The sequence below is a fragment of the Diuraphis noxia genome, unplaced genomic scaffold (genome assembly GCF_037042655.1).
Source record: "Diuraphis noxia isolate RWA-SAM2 unplaced genomic scaffold, SU_Dnox_SAM2 contig0001, whole genome shotgun sequence".
Taxonomy (NCBI): Eukaryota; Metazoa; Arthropoda; class Insecta; order Hemiptera; family Aphididae; genus Diuraphis; species Diuraphis noxia.
In genome coordinates, this window is record NW_028301711.1 from 75,232,745 (window position 1) to 75,251,168 (window position 18,424).

At 28.9% G+C, this 18,424-nt stretch overlaps 1 protein-coding gene across 2 annotated transcripts in view; it reads left to right on the plus strand.

The window, feature by feature from the left end:
* The window catches only part of LOC107164902 (sodium/hydrogen exchanger 9B1-like), a 37,341-nt gene that overhangs the window by 12,183 nt on the left and 6,734 nt on the right, over positions 1-18,424 (plus strand). Inside the window, exons 1-4 of one of the 2 annotated variants that reach the window (XM_015512902.2) lie at positions 4,832-5,119; positions 11,359-11,733; positions 14,239-14,421; positions 14,557-14,732. In XM_015512902.2, coding sequence (XP_015368388.1) covers positions 5,013-5,119; positions 11,359-11,733; positions 14,239-14,421; positions 14,557-14,732 — 841 coding nt within the window. In that variant the 5' untranslated portion in view covers positions 4,832-5,012. Of the gene's footprint in view, positions 1-4,831; positions 5,120-11,358; positions 11,734-14,238; positions 14,422-14,556; positions 14,733-18,424 lie in introns of those variants that run through there. The other variant, XM_089216471.1, reaches the window with a different exon arrangement.

Genomic DNA, 18,424 nt, shown 5'->3' on the forward strand with positions numbered 1-18,424 from the left:
GTTTTTATTTTTATACCTAAGATTTGAAAATTTAATACAAGGCTCCTAAAATATTTTTACAATAGCATTTCAAAATTAAAGAAATATATAGTCACAATTTTTTTTTATAAGCATTTACAATTCAAATTTTGACTAAATACATAAAAATTACGGCAATGTTCAAATCATCTTAGATCGAAATTCATAAAAGTTTTTCTTTTTAATTCTAAGATTTGAGAATTTAATACAAGGCTCATAATATAGTTTTGCAGTTGAAAAATAAAAGAAATATATTATAGCTACATTTTTTTTTTACGTGCATTCAAATTTTAATTTTGACAACATACGTAAAAATCACGAAAATTCGTAAATTATTTTATTCTATAAATTCATAAAAAATTTTCCTTTTATACCTAAGATTTGAAAATTTAATACAAGGCTCCTTACAAGTTTTTCAGTCTTTATCACAAACAAAGTGTCCACCGGAAATTCTAATTAAATTTTTATTAGTATTTGAATTTCAAATATTGACAAAAATTCGTCAAAACCATGAATATTTGCAAATTATTTTGTAGTTCAAAATTCATAATATTGTTTGTATTTATATCTAAGGTTATAAAATTTAACACCAAGTTTTCCATAAGTTTTGCTTCAAATAACTATAGAGAAAATTTGAAGTGTCATTATAGGAAAAATGTTTTTAGCGTTTGAGTTTTAAATTTTTATGAAATCGCGTAATGATAACGATTTATCCTCAAACCAGGTATATGTATATCTATGATAATATAAAGTATTATGAATTATGATAACTACATGCAATGTTTTTGGAAAAATTGATTAACCATGCCTTATTCAAAATGCGTCCTAATTGAAAAATAATGTATTTGTTTCAAAATAGAATATATGACAATATTAAAATACAATATATCCTAGACTGACAAATCATCTCCGTTCAGAATCGTTTTTCGTATACCTATCATTGCATTCAAATTTAATCCCATTCATTACAGTAACCTACTGTACAGCAGAGCGACATCCACGACTTACCCCCTTTTTTGATACGAAAATAATTTTCATAAAATAAATTTGGATTATTTTTCTTACTTGCTAAAATATGGTTGAAAATGTCAACAACAAAAAGTCAACTACGCTTTATTTATATACTTTTACTGAAAAAAAATGTTCGTTTCTTTTTGTATTATATATATATATATATATATAAATAAAAATTAGATGTTTGGTTTATTGTTTACAAAACTTAACTGTGAAACAATCAACTTATTTATAGAAAAAAATGTGCTCATAATGTTTATTAATTATTATGGTTTATATTAGATATAATAAAATTATATCGACACAGCGGGTAAATATAGAAATAGTAATAGCATTATATTATCATTATCCATCAACAGCAAACAACGTCAAAACGAAAGGCGAAAATCCAAAAAAATGATAAATACGAGTGGAAAATAGATTGTTTTTACAACAATCTCGATAGCGATAAATCCATATTATATTGTTTACAATATAAAACCAATGGATGCTACAAATAACTCGTGCCATACTGCCTCATGTGGAGCATAATATTTATATTTTATACGTATATAATCGATACGATATTTTTTGTCAATTAAAATAATAACGAAAAGGATAGAATCAATATATGATTTTATGTCGATTTTTGAAAATCGATTGAAGACACATCACGTTCGAGACGCGTGATTCGTCTTTCATGAGTATTGAGTAGAATAATATTCATTATTCAATATTATTGTAACGTGCCAGTCGCGTGATTCGTCTTGAACGTTATTTATATTTAAATACAGATCGTTTCGAATGTGTTATTGTGTTAATACAGCAATTTAAAAAAATCAAAAATATAGAGGCACAATATAAGTAGTTGTAAAGTTTTCACCATTATATTATGTATATTATTATATTCAAAACGTTATGAATTATCTTAAGCTACCTATAATTGGATATTGAATGTTTGTCACCTATTCACGCCGTTTTACGTTACCCATCTTGGCATTGACGGTATTTTAAAAGTTACAACAACAATAATATAGGATCTTTAATATCTGATATAGATACTATTATAATTAGATCAACGTACGATAGGGATAAATGTGTAACTAAAAGAAAAATAAATAAATAATATAATGGCCTTATAAATAGACGCATCGTGTGTCTTCATTCGAATCGTTTTCCATTTTTCGAAGTACCTTAAGTACCTAGTACCTACACTCGAAATTTCAATTGACTTTTTAAAAATTTAAACTTTTCATTAACAATTATTAATCTTATATTTTTTTGCAACTATAATTATTTATTATTTATCACATTGTGTTATATATAATATAAATATATACTATATAGTGTTTATTGAAATAGGTTCTTCTACTATAATTCTAATATGGTTTCTGGTATCAGTGGTATCTAACAAATTGAATCTAATACGTGTCAGAAATAAAAAATTCTACTTACTTTTCAAAATAAAACACTAAAAACAAAGAACAAAAATTAAGTGTGTAGTGATGTATTTTTTCGTAAAAATTCGACAAAATCTGTTGTTTTTTGGGTGTAACTTAAAAAGACAAAACAAATAACCATAAGTTCTTGAGATGTTTTCTAACTTTTTATATTAGCATTTTCATAATACATCTTAAAATTATTTTTAAAAATGTTTTGAATATTTACTATGTTTTGGAGCTAATTAAAGAAAAATTTCACTTATTCAAAAATATTGAAAATTAAATATTAGGTTTTATATAAGTTTCAATATCTACTTATTTATAAATATTAATGATACATATACACAGGTTTTTTTTATAAGTATTTGAAGTTCAAATGTTGATAAAATTTGTTGAAATCTCGAATATTTGTAAATAATTTCGCTGTTGACAAATTATAAAATATTCAGGTGCATTTGCTTTACATAGCCTCTCCCCCTTTGTTCAGAATCAGTTTTTTGTTTACAATTAATTCAAATTTATCACATACATTACAGTGACTTACTTAATGACGAGGTAAATTTAACACATAATGTATATATGAACGGTTACCTTTTTACAATTTTACATTATAATTCTACAGTGCAAATATTATATTATTGTGAATTTGTATTATGTACATAACGTAGCTTTATAGACCTATAGGTGTTTGTAGACGAAAAATCCCACTGACAATAATCCAAACAATTTATGCAAATAAAATATTAACTGTATGTATTTAAAAATTGAGAGTTCCTGGTTACTGTGTGCCAGCAATATACTATCTAATACATATAATGTATATAACACCAGTATTCGGTAAAATGATGTGAACAAATGATAAATTGCTATTATATAGGGTTGGATTAGCTCAAAAAAACGGACCGGGAAATAATTTTTTAACAGGCCCCTGCTCTCAGCTCACAGCCTGTGCTATGGAGATGTTAGTACTGAATAATTTTGTTGCTCACTCAGTAGGGTAAGGGGGGGGGGGGGTGGGTAGGGTTCTTTGTTGGTACGGCACTATTAAAATAAAGTTAATTTATAACCAATGTTACCATATTTCAACAGACGCTGACACGAAAAGTTTATGAAAAAAAAACATAAAATTGAATTGATAATTGATAATTCTTACTATAATTATTTTCTAATGAAAAGCAAATTAAAAAAAAAAAAATGATAATTACTATAAATAGCATAAATACACTATAAAAACATACTAGTGCAGGGCGTCGTACTATAATATATTATCATACCTTTTAAAGATAAAGAAAATTAACAAATTATATTTGTTTACATTAAAATAAATATATAATAAATAGTAGTAATAATAATATCCTCATCCTCGGTATTTTATATTTAAATGTTACATACCATATAGTTTTGGCTATAGGTAGGTACGGTTATCACAACAGTTAAATATTATTAATAATATTATATTATTAGTTTTATTACAATTTAACATTTACAAAGGCCACCAAATAGCCTACTGCAGCCCCCATAGGATCATTTTCAAGGTGGCCTACCGGGAAAATCCCCGGTGGCCTATAGTCCAACCCTGATATCAACATTCGACACTGATAAAATAATGTTTTATCCATTTCGAACATTGAAAAATGTTACAACTTAATCTGAGCGAGCACTTTAGTGTTGCTACTATTAACATGCTGTACCTACTAACGGGCAAAATGAATTGATTAAAATATATACCTACAATTTTTTTTATTAAATCTTAAATCATTATTTTTAGAATTAAATAAAATTGTGAATTTTTAATTCAAGCTGGATTTGATTTGTTTATTTTTTACTATATTATTAGTAATAATATAGTAAAAATTATGTAATAATTTATTACATTTAGCTAAGATGGCGGTTGTTGGATAATCATTAATTGACTCCTATAAAAAGTCGCCTTGAACTATCATAGGTTTTAAATCAACATAATTTATAAATCTCTTATTTAATATAGGTACTCGGTTATATATAAAGATATACTTAAATCGTTCAATTAGAGTTAGTTTACTGTGGCTGAACACCAAAAAATAGTTTAAAATATAAAATATACTCAGATCATGTAGTTTTAATGTGAAAATGAAAAATTCACTAAATGAATGTCAAAAATGTGTTAGACTGTTATAATAGTATTCATGACAAGAAATAAGTAATATTTTATGACAATTACAAACACCCATCTGTTATTTTACTATGCTACACGAGGCAATTTCAATAAAACAAACAGGTGTTTTGTTGTATAGTTTATTTAAAATATATATATATATATATTACAAAAATAAAGTTAGTTGACTGGAATAAAAAAAAAATATGAAACGATTGGTTTATTACAATTTACACACCACTGTATAAGTAATGTGTGCGCTCGACGTACAACAGTGTTACACCCGTTTTTCAGTTATCTAGTAAAATATTATTTATTACATTAACGTTGCTTTTTAGTTTAATGCTATTATTCCAACAATACGTTTAATAATTATATTTCTTTACTTTTATAATAAAATAAAATAAGATAGGGTTTTTTTTTAAATGAATTCCCCTAAACATAGTTCGGAATACATATCTGCTATTAATGTAGAACAAACCAAAGACGAAGTCTACAAATTCAATTTCAGCATCAACGACAGAGAAAAAAAGTAATATTAATGAAGTATAATACTGTGTTAGCATAATATTATACAGGTATTTTGTTTCTAAAAGTGCGTAAAATATAATTTATAATTTATATGTAAGATGTAGACGATAAAGTTTTAAATTTTGAACAATACCTATATAATTTTATTATTTCGTTCAATATTGCGTTAAACCTAATACCTATATTATTTTTATCAAGAAAAGTTTTTAAAATTTAATTTTGTGTTAATAGTATATAATATTACATACTATTATTAAAGTATAGCTAGTTTTATGAAAATAGTTAAGTACCTACTTACTACCTATTATATTAATGTCTATATTTCGATGTTTTTATCTAAATCAATTAGTTTATTTTTTAAATATCAATATTTTTTTCGATTACCTAATTGAATTTCAAACATAACGAATTTCTGACAAGAATATATTTTATAAATTATTTATTATAACCATATAATTTTCACAATTTTTGTGATACGTTTAAAAAGCATAATTTTTTTTTTTTGGTTTTCCTGTTACCCCCTGTATTGAGTTTTTAAAATTTATTTGGTTATTATATTTTATCAATCCATATAATTATTAAAATTTAAAAACCATTAGTTAAACGACGTATAATATGTGCGCTTTATAATATATAGGTATCTACATTTCATGTGATGAGTGTGCACCTGTAGGTAAACTCTATATTATAGTTATTATAACAATTTTATGCTAAAGTTAATATTAATGAATAATATGAAAAGTGTTGAGTTCACATTAATTATCTGAGAATACTAGTTATTATAATCCTAATTAACTGATATGGGTAAACATATATTGACATATTTACTTTGCTTAATAAAAATTAAATGAAAAGTCCTCAACGACATGTGTATTGTTTTATAAATTAATGAATTATTACTGTAATAGTTACATTATAATAAATTAGTGACAATTTTGTCATTTTGTGATACTTAAATAAAATAACATTATACTTACTTGTAAGTACTAACTTGTACATACGTTTTTGGTAAATTCTTATTACACATATATATATTTTGACAAATTTCTTTTCCTGAATCATTATTATTGCTGTCTTTTGATGATGAGGAATTTCTATTAAACTCGTTTTAATTATATAAAAATAGTTAAGCTAGTGACTTCAAACGTAGAATAAGTATATTTTAAAACCATAATATAAGATATCAATAGTACAATAATATCCATTTGCCGTTCATAGAACTGAGTAATAAAAACATACATTTTTTATGGCTAGTTAAAAAAAATATTACGTTTTCAATGCTAATAACATAATTTTGGTCAGAAAATTGTTTTCTTATTTATTTGTACAACTGAGAAATGCCACATTTTAATGCATATTTTATCTTGGTCCGAAATTTTAAAACTCTCTAGATTTAGATTTTTAAAAAAAATAATCGAAAAACCTATGGAATTAAATTTGAATCCAATGATATTATAAACGCAAAACGATTCTGAGCGGAGACTAAACAATTCTAATTATTTTCTCGTGATTCAAAAATATGATTCGTAGAGACTTGAAACTTTTACGTAGGTATTAGGCACCAATATTTTATACCCAATGATATTTTCAAAACATTAAAATTAATTTTATGCTTTTGTCTATTTATACTACGAACCTATTCACACCATTTTACGGTAAGGTGGTATATATTGACTCAAAAGTGAAAATTTAATAACATTATTTAATATAAATGTATGTTAATATAGGATAAATATTTATTATTATACCTAAACCTAATAATTAAATATTTAATAAAAAAGCGGATAAGTCGTGGATGTCGTTCTGCTGTACAGTTGGTTACAAGTGGGTTACTGTAATGGATGGAATTAATAATTTTGAATCCAATGATAATTATTATTATATCATTGTATACGAAAAACGATTCTGAGCGGAGACGGTTTATCTGTCTAGGATATATTATACATTATTAAAAATTTTCAAATCTTAGATTTAAAAAGTACTTAAATGTTTTGAAAATGTTACCATGTCTAGGTAAGGCTAATATAGGTAAACAACCCAAATTTCAAGTTTTACGAATGTTTTTAACCGAATTACAACAAAAAAACTCCCAAAATTAAATGTCTATAAATAGCTCAAAAATGGCTAAAATTTTCCGAACTTCAAACTGTAAGAAACAAAATCCAAAATACAACAAAAAAGATCTCCCGTCATTTTTCATTTGAAGCAATATTTCTGGTAGAAAACGTCGTCCGTAATTATTTAATATTATAAAATCGTATAAATTCGAAAATCGAAAAATGGCCTCATTAAAGTACCAGCTCAAGAACATTAACTTTCAGAAAATATGCTATACTTGATACGTTTGAGCAAGTTTAGAGGTAGAAAAAGTGTTTACAGAATAAAAAAGAAAAAGAAATAAACATTATAATAAAACCAATATATTCCTTGCTCCGCTCAGGATCTAAAATTGGTCAATATGAAATATTGAATAAAAGGTTTATCATTTATATTATAAAATATTATATAATATCATCGCTTAATATTAATTATTATATTTTGTTCTAATCTAAATTTTATTTCAATTAACTTGTATAACTTGTACCTATAATTTGTCTATAATTACTAAACGTGCAGTTTATCCTGTTATCATAAGCAATTTGTATATTATTAGTAAGTAATATTAACTCCCTACCTTCATCACAAGCTATGCTTATAGAAGGTAGGTATAAATTTAAGAGATATTGTATTGTTGTATTAATTATAACGTGTGTCGTGTACAATTAATCTTTTATTTAAATAATAAAAAAAATAAAAAAAATAAAAATAGCATCTACTAATGAAATAACTTAATAATTACAAACTGTATTATGTCAATAGGATATAATAATAAAATAATAAAAGTTACACTTCAAAAGAAATATTTTGAATTTAGATAAGTAGTTAGATTGCAATATTATATTGCAATATAATAATTAGAAACTAATGTACCTAATAACTATTACAAATTATATGTTGGAATATTTTTTCCATATCTAATAAATGTATTACTTAATAATAATATTTTTTTGTATTATCTAAATTTAGGTGTTGTATAATGTTTATGTAATGTCAGGCCCATGTGCAGGACTTCTTAATGGTCGGTGGAGAGGAAGGGAGTTGAAAAAAATGTATAAAATATAGATTTATCATTGATTATTATTATAATTATTTTCCAATATTTTCTTAATTAAATGTACAAAATGTATTTATAGTTGGTCTCTCTTATTGACGTGTATACAAAAAACTAGTCTGGTAATGTTGTTGTTAGTATATTAATTATCGGGAGACATTTTATCTATCTTTCATTAAAAACAAAATAAATTAACTTATTTTAAAGATATTACCCTAACTTCTGGAATCGATCCAAATCACCCCGTTTGGTATTTTAGTTTCATTGCGTGAGCTAAAAACTGTGTAATTTGATACAGTAAGGGCAAAATCTGGCAGTACCAACAATGTGCACATTGCACAGTGTCCGATGGACAAATTTACCTATAATATTGCTTATTGTATAATAATATATAGGTATGTAATAGTTTATAACCATAAACTGTACTAGATATTTAGGTTCAACTGATCACGTCTAGTTTCATTAGTTTAGAAATTAGAGTAAAATTTAAACGTGAGAACATTATCTGTGTTCGGTGTTCGTATTATTGGTTTTTTACGATTTTAATTTTTTTTATCAGTTTTGAATATAATATAACATAGCGTAAATTAGAAATGCTTATAACTCATTTGAAAATTGAACGATTGTAAACAACCAACATACAAACACAAATTATCGTCTTACGATCAAGTTTCATAATAGGTTGATTCTGGCGCATTCGAATTGCGTCCGTAAATGATATTTAGTCCGAGTTGCGTCTGTGGTTTTGTCACGACACATCCGAGTCGCGTCCACAGATTTTTCAGTGACTGAGATGAATGGTTTTAAACTAGTAGATATCTCAAGTATCGATATCTTATCTGTAAATACCCCTTTACAATTTATTGTTGGAAATTAATTTTGTCCATGTTAGCATCAGTCACACTTCGACATTCCATGTTCAACAAATCAACATATTTCTATACAAATTCGCTTTAAAAAAATTATTAAATAATAATGTTCAATGCGGTCGTGTTCAAAAGGTTTATGTAAGTGTTATTTTAAAATGAACGAAAGTAGTGAAATCATTTGGAGGATGTGGAAAAAGAAGAATTTATTAAAAAAAACTATGACCTAGTTTGAAAACAAAAATGTAATAATTACGTCTCGAGTTCGTTCAAAAATTGGCATACAAAGATTTAAGTATTCATTTTATAAAATAATATATAATATATAATAAAAAATTTTAACCACACCATTTATACAAATGACAGTCCTCAGTGGCTCAGTCTGTAAAAGAGGGAAGGTAAATAATACGTATACTATTAACCAGTTAATCAATAATTATTAACCAGGACGCAATTCGTACATGTCGTGAGAAAATCGTGGGCGCAACTCGGATGTGTTGTGCAAAAACCACGGACGCAACTCGGATATCGCAATGTATATTTTCGTATATTACCTAGGACGCAATTCGTATGCAGCCGTAGATTCACTCTAATTTTTAAACTAACGGTTCTAAACGAGATCTGCTGAGCTTAAATTTGTTGTGTATGCATTTATAAGACGGAGACAACAGATGTGGTTGTGATGTCTCCTTAAATTCTGCCCAAAAACCATACATAGGACCCAGAAGGCCCTAGAAGATAACTTTTTTACCGTTATTCACGGAAAAATCTTAGGCATATAATATTAATTACATAAGAATAGATAACAATCATTTGTTATATTGTTAACACTTAATAGTTTTTATCTTTTATATTCAATTTAATTTGAACTGTAATATTACAAGTTTATCTAATAACTCATTAGCGATAAGCATATTTATTTAATTACCTATGTAGTTTAAAATAATTCAGGTTTTGATGCGTGGATACAAATTTATTAATAATATCATCAACATTTAGCTGTTTGACCTCAATTTTTAGGTAATAGATTTTTAAAAGGGATCCCTAATTATATACGCAAAAATTTTATACTAAATAATTACGTTTATAGGTTATATTTTGTTTTATTTAATGTTTTAGCCAATAATATAACATAATAACTATCAACAACTATGAAGTATGCAAATTAATTTATGTTGGTTTAAATTATGTATTCTGAGCGAATCGAAGATTTTATTAATTTCACATTTATTTATGGTTTTATTATATTTTCTTTGAAGGCTACTTAGGATAGAGCCTACAGGTAGGTTAGGTTAGGTCTAGCAATATGAATAATTAGGGGCTACAATGCTGCATGTTACTTGCGTCCCAAAAAAAGAAGGTATTTTTAACAGGTACTAAATTTGACTGGTAACTTGGGTCCCGTTTTGGGGACGCAAGTCGGCTATATAATTATTATAGATATTTACTACTAAAACCACTTAAATCGATAGTATCGTGTCACTAAAATCGATAGTTCATAAACTATACTATATAATAAATCTCACTATTTGAATAAATTGAATACATGAATTTTTTTATTATGCTAAAATGTAAAAATTATGAATTTTATTATTATGACAAAATGTAAAACTTAAATTAAAATGGGGTTTTTTTTGTAAGGGGAACCCGTGGCAACATAGGCTATTGGGTGTGAGGTGGTACGATAGGGGTTATTTTTGCATACTTGTTTGTAGGTTTTTAAGGGGGTAGGGTTGTAACACGAATTTGTGTATGTGTGGCAAGGATATGTTGCTAAAAATCCCGGGTGGTCTCCCATCCGGAAACTAGCAACTGCGGCCGGTACGTACGCTCAATGCGTTTCCGCAGATTGAGTGTACGACCACGCCTTACCAAGCCACAAAATGTGTTTTTATTAACTTATTGATATCGTTTATATCGATATTTTCGGGACGCAATTAGGTTATAAAAAAAGGTATTACGGGACGCAAATAGGCTATGACCCTTTTTGAATCTTTTTTTGCGAGACGCAACTAACCTATTGATAATATTTTCGGACGTAAGTAATATGCTCCCTAATCAGGGTGAATTGTAATATTTTTATATTTATATTTTAAAACGATTTTTTTTGTTGGCAATCATGGTGGAATGTGAAGCCACTCTTATACTCTATAAAGTCTCTCGAAGACTTGCAACCCATCACGCGGTATTATAAAGTATAATGGTGAATCGTTGTCGTTTCAGCTCCTGGTGGTATATATTCTGTCTGAAATGCCGTCAGAAAGAAGTGGGACCTGGATGGGAGCCGGGGTGCTGGCCGAAAACTTGTCCACACCCGTACTGTCCTTCGTTCCGGCACGTGGCCCGGATTCTGGCACTACTCGTTACCGTCGCGATGTTCTGGGGTGTGGTGCTGGCCGTGATCGGCTCGGATGCCAAACCAGGCGGGCAGTTGTTCAACATCGCCATGCTAGTGGTGTTTGCGTATCTGGGTGGATGGGTGTTCCGTATGCTCACCTTGCCCGCACTCGTAGGAATGCTTCTGGTAGGAATCGTCTACAAGAACATTGGTCTCATCCACATAGAAGGTCACTACACGGAGCTCGTCTCCATCTTGAGGTAAGTGTCTGAAAAACGTGGACACGCTCAAATTTCCTTTAGTCCGAACCCTTAAATCGTACTATGCTACTATATTGGTATGTTGTTTTTTTTTGTGGGCGATAAGTTAGTAATGGAATGTGATGGGTAACTCAATCTCACAAATCCATTTTAAACATGCCAAGTATACTTATACTTACAAGTAAAATATTGCTTTGCAACGTCGTAAATAATTAATAAGAAAAAAAAGGTTGTACTAACTAACCAAAAATGTCGTAAAATATTATGTATTTACCTTATCATTTTTATTTTTTTTACTGTAAATTAAAATGTTTCAGTACACTTCATGCTATAACACCAAGTGTAAAATACTTGGTATTTGCTTTTGTACAATTTTTATACTAATAATAATTTCTAAAACATAATATAGGTAATTTTGACAATTAAGATAAAAATGCAAGCTAATGAATGCAGTTTAAAAATTTGGATTAGAGTTAATGAGGATATAATAGATAGGTGATAGTATTGTGGATAAGATTTTATACTTAATAATTGGTGTCGTGCAATGGTAATAAATTATGGAGAGATAGTGCCTTTTATGATTAGTACATTTAGAACTGGAAAAAGAAGGGAAATTAATGGACAAATTAATGAATTAAGAGTTATTATGAAGTTTGAAAACATATAAGAGGTTTGGTCTGTGTTCATATTTTGACTGTTGGTGGATTTTGAATATGATTTGCTTCTGGATTTAATGTTGATTGGAGAGCTTTGACAGGTTGAATACTTAAGGTAGACTTTTTATAAGCTGACTTAGATGCTGGACATCCCGTAAAGTTCGCGGTGTGGTTTAAGGTATATAGAATTAATTAAAATATTAAAATAAGCATTTAGAGGGACTATTTCGGTCTTAGGTACAATCGATCTTCTGGTGGTTTTCACTACATTCGATGCATTAGCTTCATGATTGCGTTAGTTTTTTTGTGCCCGTAGGATTAGCAGTTATGGCATTGTGGTGGGCCTCGTATTTATTTCTATGATTTTTTTATTATAACTTTCGTATTGAGAAGAGATGTTATGTTGTAGATATCACTATTATTTTCTTGTGGACGGATGTATATGAAGAATAGCAGAAGTTTAGGCAATCGTTTTTGTTTTTGGTATTGTAAATGTTTTTAGCCGAGTGTCATGGCTCGGCAAGAGAACGAATAATTTCGGTGTGTGAGGTGGAAATATGTAAATTTCTTTAATCCTGTATGTGAGATGATCAGGATGAGTGTACGAATATAAACTAGCCATAGTTTCATGTAAATAATATATAATTATGTTATAACTACGGAGACCTGAAGGTTGTACATTGAGATATGATGGAGCAGCTTACAGCCTTACAAGTGAAACCATTTGGACTGGTGATGTTTTTTTTGGACGGTGTTGAAATCGTAGAAATTTGTTACATTTTGGATGTGGATGAGAAGGGTTAGAGGCTCCATATTGTGATTTTTGTGAGACAAGCAATCTGGATCTTCTATCGTGTTATTTGTGATCGTGGAAAAAAACATTGTTTTCATTGGTGTCGAGTAAGGCGTAACGATTTATGGAGATAAAAACTTTTGTTTTTGTGTCGTTTAAACTAGGTGAAATTTATGTATTGGACAAGTTTTTTTTCGTAGATTTAGGTGTTCGTAGCGAGGTCGTGATGCCGTTTTTCTGAGATCTATTCATACAGATTGTCATGAGGTAAAATTGATATGATTGCGATTTAATTAATGACTAATGATTATTTCAGACGATAGCGGAGCGTAGACGATTGTGTCGTAAGGGTTTTCACCTTGAACGTTGTGGCCGAATTAATAATAATTATTAATTTATTACAGCCAGAGAATGTCATCAAAATAGAATAAATATTCATATTTTTTAATCGTTGAATTTTGTTTTTAATATTTTCGTGTTAAATCCATTTTTACTAAGTATGGTCATCAGTTCATCATAAAATACATTTAATTCAACTTATTTTACCTATTGCAAATTATTAAGGAGATTTCTTTTATATTTTTTGATACGTATAGTTATAGTTTATACCATAGTTTATAAATATAAAGATAATATATTTATGAGTTTGGGGCTTTGGGAGCGGCCAAGGTGACGATCGTTTAAAACAACAATATTAGGATCAATTATGATACTATTGAATGGCTTTATCGACAATAGGGGGATACTTATCAGGTTATCAGTTATTTTTACAGTGTATAATGTAAATAATAATATGGTTGTATGGTGTTGTGAAGGGCGAAATTCTTCTGTGCACATTTGTTTAATATTACGGTTGGATCAAGGGATTCCTCCTCTCTTATCCGCTAAGACTTATAAGCTGCATTTATGCCTATGGGTTCAATTTTGATGATTTTTGTTTATCTACCACACAATCTCATCATTGAAGCTGTAAGTCTTATTCCTTGACCAATTAAACACAACCAAGTTTAAATAAATAACCTTATGTGTAGATATCAAGTTGGCATTTTGTTTTAGAAAAATTGCGTTAGTGGTAATATTCACGAGAGCGGGATTGGACCTGGATCCGGTAGCGTTGAAAAAACTATACTGTAGAGTATTATTCCTTGCACTCATCCCGTGGTGTACCGAAGCAGCTGTAATTGCGGTGCTTGTTAACTATTTTTTGAGTTTACCGTGGTCGTTTGCTATCCTTTGTGGGTGAGTATCGTGTAAAACTAAGTAAAGTAAATATTTCTGTTCCATGCATACCTAACGATTTCGATGTAATAACACAGTAATCGTATATGTCCCAATCGTAAAACCTTTATTATAACACGATGTCCTCTGTCGTAGATCGATTATCGCTGCTGTGGCTCCGGCTGTAGTAGTCCCTTGCCTATTTCGATTGAGGACGAAGGGTTATGGTGTGGCCAAAGGGATCCCAACGTTGATCATAGCAGTCGCCGGGATTGATGACGCTGCATCAGTCATAGCTTTTGGAGTTGGCACTAGCATGCTTTTTGGAACAAGTACGTACCACCTATAAATCATTAAAAATAAATATGGTAATAAATTGAGTTAACTACAATATTCTTCTTTAATGTAAATAGGTACCAAATTTAAATTACAGAATATTTAAATTAAACATGTTATTTTACTATAGGTACCAGAAACCTGCTGGAGTAATATATTTTAGGTCGTTTATAGCTGTGTAATTTTTATACATATTATTTTTGTGGTAAAAAGTTGAAATATTACCATTTGAACATCTGATTAAATTTAGCCATTGCTTACGGTATGTCGTATGTGTGCAGTGTGTGTTTGCACTCTACAGTATGAACCAATTTTCTTTATAGTTTCGGATTCCATAATATTTAATGTCAATACATAATTCAAACTCAACGTATAATATGTGTTTAACATAAAATATTACTCTAGGCAGTGTTTTTCCTTCCTTTTTCTTGGTTAATAGTTCGTGGTTTTTTATATTTTTTTTTTGCATAAGTTGTGTAAAAAGTTCCCGTGTAGATTATTGTTTTCGAGTCAGTATGCTCAACGCATCCTACTCAGTAAAGTTGTACGAGTATACTTGCTTCCATACAATTTACACAGCTACTACAGAAACTTAAGTTTAAATTCCATCTTATCGGCACGTGAATATTATTATTATATACTATTAGAGAGTTATAGCTAAAAATTTATAATCCGCACCAAGGACGTTTATTGCTATGTCTATGACACTGATGAATGAACGCCATTATTAAATAACCTAGATTATTTTCTCCTTGGATACATAGTGTGAGTAGTGATTTACGTTTACAGAGTGCTGAAGTGCTTGCTAATTTTGTGTGTATATTAGTTAATCGTTCCAAATCCGTATGTAGTTTATTTCGTTAATTCTTCCGCTGGTAAAAATAATTCTTAAATTTTGATCTTAGTAATACCTAGTAACAAACCCTCATCTTTCAATGCTGATTAATGTCAGCTATTGATGAATCGCGTTATGAGTCCCTATTCTCAAACAAATTTGTGCTTGTATCACTATTTCATCGAACCAATAATTTAATTAACCCATTATCTCTGGTATCTGAGCTTTAATTGGAGTGGACAGTTTAACATACTCTTTCTCCTCTATTTCGAATGCTCAATGTATCCCCGAATGATTCGCTTTCTACCATTTTCATCAGAAAAATATTATATTTAACAGTTATGGTTTCTTACTAGGTCTATTTTTTTGTAATAATCCTCACAATCCTAAAATTATAATTGAATGTTGTCTGGAATCAGTTGTTCCAACAGATTAATTTTATCTTGTCTTGAATATTTTACTACCTACCATATTATCAGATCACTTAAACTACCACGCCCCTTCCTGAGTCTGTGACCAAAATTACTTTTATATAAAGCTGATTACACAAACATATGTTCTTTTATATTATCATTTGATTGGTGTTCTACTTTTGTCTTTTACACAATTAGATTTCAATTCGACTTTGAATTCTCTTTTTGATGCGATGCACATTTTTATATTTGATTTTGTTTCTAATGGTGTTTTTATTTATCTTCTTGTCCACCTAGGTTATCCAAGGAACTAAAGGCAATTTCTGTTTTTAAAAAAGAAAGCACATATTAAATTTAAGCGTCTTCTGATATTTGTGAATATAGGAGATTTTCCATACCTAATGCCAATTGAGTCTATAAATGCTTAAGTAAATATGCTAAACTTACCAGATCATCATTAAAAAGAATCCTTGTGACAACTGGGAATTCATCAATGCCGAATGGGAATTGCTCTGATAAAAATATTCATAAACAGCTATGCTTCAATAGATATAGGTCTCATATAATAAACAAGCAACTGCTGATCTTTAAGCCTCTTAATTTCCTTCTGTTGTACCTACTCATATGATCAAAACTGAACTCAATATCGGTGACTTAATTATTTTATCTTTCGATCTACCTAACAATGTTTCCATCAGTGTTGATGTTATAATTGTTTATCTGTGCTTCATTGTTTATCGCAGTGTTTCCCAACCTTTTTTTACTCAACACCCCTTTTAGATTTTAAAAATCTCACACCGCCCCCCCCCAATCATTTTTTTAAAATGATAAACGTTTTATTTTTTAATAAGCTATTTAATTTAAGACAAAATATCATTTAACATTTTAACGCTACAATTTAGTTAATTTTAAGTTTAAATACCTAAACTAATAATTAATAATTATATAATTTGATTTCAAATTCGCTAATATATGAGTTAATAGATGAGCGCCCCCTTTCTCATAAAAACGCCCCCTTCAAAATAACAAATGCCCACAAGGGGGCGGTAGCGCCCACGTTGGGAATCACTGGTTTATCGCCTTTAAGCCCTGATAGTCTATCCAGCGAGTTTCTTATCCAGTTAAGATCTATTTTCTTTTATTTCTATATGGATTATTTTCAATAGGTAAATAAAGAAATTATTCCATTTATCTTTAAATTCAGTTCTAACTCCTATCTTTAAATTGGTAAATATCCTTCATCAGTGTTATTTAAGATATTGGTTTTAAACTTGCCAGCTCACTTGATTCAAGACCACATATTGATATGGTTTGTTGTAAGGCCATTAAAACTAGTTTTGTTAGGGAATATTGAATAATTTCGTCATTTAGATTACTATACTGTTCCTTAGTCCGACCTATATTGGAATATAGCGTATTTAATCGTGTCTATAATATACAGCTAATGATTGTTTTAAACTTGCAAAATGTTTAATCTAATTATCTAATCTATTGCAATAAGTATTCGTATAAGAGGACGAAAATCTGATATAATTGTAATTAACTGTTATGCACCAACTTATTAGGAAAATGAGGAAGAAGAGAAGGACATTTTTTTATGAAGTTTTAGAAAGAACTTTTGACTCGCTACCAAAGAATTGTATAAAAGTAACTACACCTAGGGGATTTTAATACTCAAATAGGCAAAGAAGCAACCTTTCATCCAACTATCGGTTATGAAAATTTACACAACACATAAAATGACAATGGCATGAAACTAATAGACTTATCGATGGCCAACAATTTTATAATCAGTAGCACATACATCTCCAGAAAAAATATTCATAGACAGACTTGGACCTCACTAGATGGGAAAACCAAAACCCAAATTGATCACGTAGTCGTTGATAAGAGGTACCAAACGTGATTAAATTGTCAGAACATACAGAGGTGTAGATGGGGACTCTGATCACAATTTAGTGATTGTGAGGTTTGTGTTAGGTCCGTAAAGTGGTGAATAAAAAACAATGGAATAAAGCTGTTAAATTAGATAGCGGCAAGCTAAAAACTCTAATAAAATAAAGGCGTACAGAGCTAGAGTAACACAGACACTTAAAAATTATGACAAGAATCAAGACAAAGAAAAAATACCTACATGGTCAAAAATAAAGAAATTGGACTTAAGTAGCAGAAAACCTAAGAATGAAGCGTAAGGGGAAAAAGAAATCATGGTTTAACAAGCAATGCCAGGAAGTGGTTAACAAATATCAAGTAACAAGACAAATAATGCTACAAGACCTCACCAGAAACAATATAGATAATTATACAAGAGCAAGAACTTTGGCCAATAGAATAATCAGAAAACAAAAACTACTATCAGAAAAGAAAGCTCTAGAAGAGAGGGAAACATACAGAATGAACCCAAGAATGTTTTTCGAATAATGCACATCAATTAAAGAAT